This window comes from Hordeum vulgare, chromosome 1H (genome assembly GCF_904849725.1).
Source record: "Hordeum vulgare subsp. vulgare chromosome 1H, MorexV3_pseudomolecules_assembly, whole genome shotgun sequence".
NCBI lineage: Eukaryota > Viridiplantae > Streptophyta > Magnoliopsida > Poales > Poaceae > Hordeum > Hordeum vulgare.
In genome coordinates this window covers 345,100,926-345,106,470 of record NC_058518.1, presented here as the reverse complement: position 1 = coordinate 345,106,470, position 5,545 = coordinate 345,100,926, and the positions used below count along the sequence as shown (strand labels likewise).

Here is a 5,545-nt window from a genome sequence, read left to right as displayed (position 1 = left end):
GGCTGGGCGTTCGGTTTATATGGTTAATACGGTTCGGTTTATTCGGTTCTATGTAATTTCGGTTTTGGAAAAATAGAAACCGAAATAATCATTCAAAATTTAAAAATCAAACCATATTAAGCATAATATATCGGTTCGGTTTGTTCGGTTAACCAAAAAACCAAAATTCGTGCACTTGTCAGTATAGGTGTAATGACTCGAGAGCACTGATTTGGATTGTATAATATGCAAAAAGATAATCACAAGTTCTAGAAACCTTAATATCATTCCATGATTCATTCGGTCAAGCAAGCTAGTAACCATAATTAAGTATAAAAAGCACATGAAATATGAAATATATTATGTGCAGAGAAATGTGTGATGTCTTCATACTGTTGTACTTACGGAAACAAGGTTTTACATAGGATATCCCGCATATCGGTTTGTTCGGTTTATTCGGTTTCCAGGCACAAAAAACAAAACAAAAAAACATCAAACAACCTTAAAATTTTCCACCGAACCAAAAAACAAACCACCAAATGAACCAACAAATTGGTTAATACGGTTCGGTTCGGTTTGATATTTCGGTTTTCGGTTTCCGGTTAATACTCCGGCTGTAGGTAGGCACGTCTCTTCAGTTTGTTGCGCCGGCTGCCGCGGCCGCGGCGCGAGCATGCATCGCCATGGCAAACTCGATGAGCTTGCTCACATCCGGCATGACCGCCTCGACGGCGCCCAACGATCCGAAGCTGTCCGCCCACGCAGCCAAGAGCGGAGTCGTGGCGGGGTCGAACGTTTTGACGCCCTTCATCTTATCGCTGGTGTGCACCCACGGGAGGAGGCCGCCGAGCATCACGTCCACGTACCCCGCCGTGTCGCCACCGAAGAAGGGCTTCCCGTTAGAGCAGTCCCTCAGGGCTCCCTCCAGGGTCTCCACCGCGGCCGCCACCTGCTTCGCCCCCTCGGCCTTCTCCTCCTCTGTCTTGCCCATCGACGCCTCGGACGATGCTTTCACGAGCTGCACGATCAGCACAAAAATGTGAAACCATGAACCAGATGAACGATCACCACGACACAAAATTACAAGACCGCGAGTGTGAAACCATGAACCAGATGCTAAAAAAACTCGAACGAAACGAATCGACCGATGTGAGATGTATAAAATACCGTGCCGTCGATGTAGGCGGCCCAGAAGCGAGCGACGGCGCGGCCATGGGGCTCCTCCGGGAGGAGCGAGGGGCCGACGCCGGCGAAGGCCTCGTCAATGTACTGCAGGATGACCGACGACTCGGAGACGGGCTTGCCGTCGTGGATGAGCACCGGCACCTTCTGGAGCACGGGGTTGGACCTGAGGAGCAGCTCGCTCTTGCTCTTGAGGTCCTCTTCCACGTACTCGTAGGCGACGCCCTTGAGGCTGAGCGCGAGCTTGATTCGAAGGACGAACGGGCTCGCCCACATGCCCAGCAGCTTCACCTCGTCGTTTCCTCCTCCGGCCATTGCTGGTGTCTTGCTCGGCTCTTGTGTGGTTGGTGTTTGACTTGACTGTTAGGGATGGAGGGGAGGAGCGGTATATATATTAGCCTACACTACACGCACAATGCAGGCCTGCAATGGCACGATTTGTTTGGTTGTTGTGAGGCTACAGTAACTCCTCCATTTGTTTTCTGATTCTCTTTTGCAAGTTGCAACAACTTGATCGAGGAGCCATCTACAAACTGTTGACTTGGCCCTTGAAGAAATGTATTTTTTTTACGGAGGAAGACTTGGACAATATGAGCATATCCGGTAACCCCTCATGTGTTTTTTTATTGCAAATTGATGATTTTTATGTGTCCCTATCTCATGTTTGAACGGAACTGGACCGGAGATAACTAAAACTAACTAAATTTCTTGTGAATACAATCTTTGTGTGTGGACGTTACCACCTAGGATAAACCATGAGATCTGAACCCCGACACGCCCTCACAACTTTACCGCCGTTAGATTATCTTCAACCATCTTTATATATTGAATTGCTAAAAACTTGTTATAGCAAGAAAAGAAAGTTTACAAATTTAACATTTTTTTTTTGCTTTGATAGCCTTTATATATTGTATTGCTATATTTACATAAAACACGCAATGACATGTGGGCACAGTTTGTCATAGACACATTGCACACTAGCAAAATGTACATGTATCTCTACTATTAAAGGGGGATCTGCCGTCTGTCGTGATGTTTCGACCACGGCAGAACCCCCTCGCTAGCACTGCCATCGTTAGCAGTTCCACCGATTTTTTTTCATCCCTCCATACACCAATCGATTAAATATAGAAAAAATCCGGTTCACAGAGAAAACCCTCTGCCTCTAACAAAATCCTTCGTTAACCCCCCACCCCCAAAGTCGTGGCCTACACCTCGCACGTACTCTTCCATCGGTGAAAAAAAAGAGTAGTAACCTGCCCACCCACCCAATCTCCCCCGATTCGTTCCTCTTCCTCCTGTCGTGGGCGCCGCTACCACCGACGACCTCGTCCCCCACCCACCGCGACTTCGACGCCCCTCTCCCTCAACGGACGCGCATCCACCCTCCCACACCCTTTCTACCTAAGCCAGCCTCCAAATCGAGATCGGTCAGGAGATGCTCATGGTGCTCCCGGCCACACCGTGCTTCCCGATCCGCGTCGTCGTCAATGGGTTCGCGGTTGCGCATCGGGTGAGGAGGTCGTCGCGTGGTATTGCGCCAAGGTCGGCGACCGGGGGACGCTCGCCGCCATCGTCCTCTCCCGGCCACACCGTGCTTCCCGATCCGCGTCGTCGTCAATGCGTTCGCGGCTGCGCGTCGGGTGAGGAGGTCGTCGCGTGGTATTGCGCCAAGGTCGACGACGGGGGGACGCTCGCCGCCATCGTCCTCCTCCTCTGCATGCGTCCATAGCGCTCACCCAGGGCCGGCCCTCAGGGGGTGCAAGAGGCCCTATGGTCGTAAGGCTCTGATTACCAACTTTTAACGACCAAGATGCGGTCCTTTCTGATCTCGGGGTCGAGGCCCCAAATAGGAAAGAAGCGCATCTAAGCGTTTCGCAAGCAAGTAACATAACACAAATAATAATAAAAGTAGACAATTCGGGATTCAACTGTCTTCTCATTAATAACTCAGAGTACATCACAAATACAATCAAGGTAGTTCCGCTACAGACTACAAAACATGGAAATGCTATGCTACCCTGCCTGTAGGCCCACAATCACGACCACGCCTCAGTCCTCTGGATAGTTCACGTAGAGGCGGTCTGTCTCCTCGTCGTACTGCCACGCCAGCTGGGTGCTGTCGGGATCATCTGCCTCTGGGTACCTGTACCTGTTGGGAGTTTCGGAGGAATCCGTAAGCCACGGGGACTCAGCAATCTAAGACCTTGGTGCCAGAACTAGTCATGTTATTAGGTAGGATAAGGGTGAAGTGTATAAGGCTGCAGCATCCTAAGCTTGATTTAGTGGCTAACTTACGTAAGCAATTATGGAGGTGGTCTACACTAGCGGTCGTGATTACTTGATCGCTAAGTGATCGTGAACACCTACCTACGGCATTCATAACCCCACCGTGTTCCCGATCGAAGATAGATCTTCGAGGGGACAGTCACGGTTACGCACACAGTTGGCAATTTTATTAGCTTATGTTTAAGTTCTCTAATACCGGATGTTAAGAAAATATTCCAAGTTGCCACATAACCGCGGGCACGGCTTTCCGAAAGATTAAACCCTGCAGGGGTGCTCCAACTAGTCCATCACAAACGAACACAGGCCGCAAAGGCATCCTCTATCACGAATCTCGTGATCTCGTCGGATTCCTTAGAGGAAAACCTCAAATCTGGGGGAAACCAAAGCTTCACTGGGATTCCTATACGCAAGATATACCACTAAGGTAAGGCAAGGCTAGCAGGACCTCCCGACGTGTCGACGGCCCCGATAAGAGCCGCGTATCTCAGTCTCAGGACACGCCGGATGAGCTACGCGTACAGTGTCCTGATAGAAATCTCTCAAGTTGCCCTGAGTTGGCCCCGCACAGTGCTCTAGTTTGGACTAACACTCATGAGGAGCACTGGCCCGGGTTGTTGATTAAATTCCTCGGGATAGCTATTCCCTATGCAGTTTATTATTAAGTGATTAGCAAATTAACACCAATGTTGGGTCCTGCCGGACAAGCCTTAGCACTACGCGATTTATCAAGGGGGTCCCCATAACAACCCCGAACATGTTAGGAGCGATCATTATGGAATCAAACACCGGTAACCGGTAACTAAGGCGGCAATAACGGAACAAAGCACCCGGGAAAAGGCTAGGCCTCCCGTCATTTACCAAGTATATAGGTGCATTAATTAAATAACAGAATTTAAGATAATGATATCAAGCTCATGTTATCACATGAGTCAAAGCACCTGCATCTAGCAACGCTAACATTAGTAGCTGAGCAACCTACTTAGCCAATCAAGTTTGCTAGGAAGGGATCAGTGTTTGGGTTCATGGCATAACAAGAGGCAATATAATTCAGTGGTGGGCAGCGAGCAATAAGACATGGAAACGCAATCTAGCATAACAAGTCTAGAGATGGAATCAAGGTCATATCATCTTGCCTGTGATATCCTCAGCTTGGAATGGTTCTGGTTCGTCCTGCACGTACACTCCTGACTCCACGTATTCCTTCTCCGATCCCGGTCCTACCCAACATAAGAATAACAACCAATGAACAGCAGCACCACAAGATGCAACAATCACATGATGCATGAGATGAAAGATGAGCATGCATCGCTATTTCTATCACTAGCACAAGCAAAAGAAACTACTACAAGTTTCTGGACAGAAATGTACGCTAAGCTATTTTGACATCATGAGGATGGCATGAACAGATGCGGCTCATGAAAACGATGCAAAACCATATAAATAACATTGCAAACGGAGCTACGGATCAGCGGGAATCAACGAAACAAGTTATGAAGCTCTACGTGGAAGAATCAACACCACACACTCAATTGGCACAAATCTGGTATTCCAAGGTTTCCAAGACATATAAAAACCCAACAAGAATGGATTGGAGCAAGTAAGAACACCACAACATCAACTAATCACACACAATCATCAAAATAGCTATACTACACAATCTGCCATAATCTGCATCTTAGCTCTTTGTGAGCTACATGCAACATAGCTACAGGCCTCCAAATGTGACAAATAATATATGTGGCTGTAGCTACCCAAGAACACTACAAGCACCAGCAAGAATCACAGCAAAAAGAATTAAACTCTAGAAGATACAAGGCCACAAACTTTCACAAAACCATCAGACCTCAGGGACTTAGTGAAAATTCCTGCACCTGACTTTCTGTCTTAGTTCTGAAGCTTTTTGACAGCAAGCAAAACATAACCTACAGGACTCCAAATGAGATGAAATTTGACAGGAAGCTTCACAAACATATCAGGTCCAAATTCCTAGCAGTGAACTAAGTCTAGTTCACAACACAATGACCAGCACATCCTCATCTATAGGAGAAGAAAATGTTTCCAGATTCTCAGACTTAGTGAAATTCCAGATTTCACT

At 47.7% G+C, this 5,545-nt stretch overlaps 1 protein-coding gene across 1 annotated transcript; it reads right to left on the bottom strand.

Moving 5' to 3' along the window:
- Nucleotides 1–358: 358 nt before the first annotated feature.
- On the bottom strand, nt 359–1,540 carry LOC123435283 (probable glutathione S-transferase GSTU6). The gene is made up of 2 exons (XM_045115562.1): nt 1,147–1,540; nt 359–997 (listed from the first exon to the last, which is right to left on the bottom strand). The coding sequence occupies exons 1-2, from the start codon at nt 1,474–1,476 to the stop codon at nt 614–616; spliced, it is 714 nt and encodes a 237-aa protein (XP_044971497.1). The 5' UTR covers nt 1,477–1,540; the 3' UTR covers nt 359–613.
- Between the last annotated feature and the right edge of the window lie 4,005 nt (nt 1,541–5,545).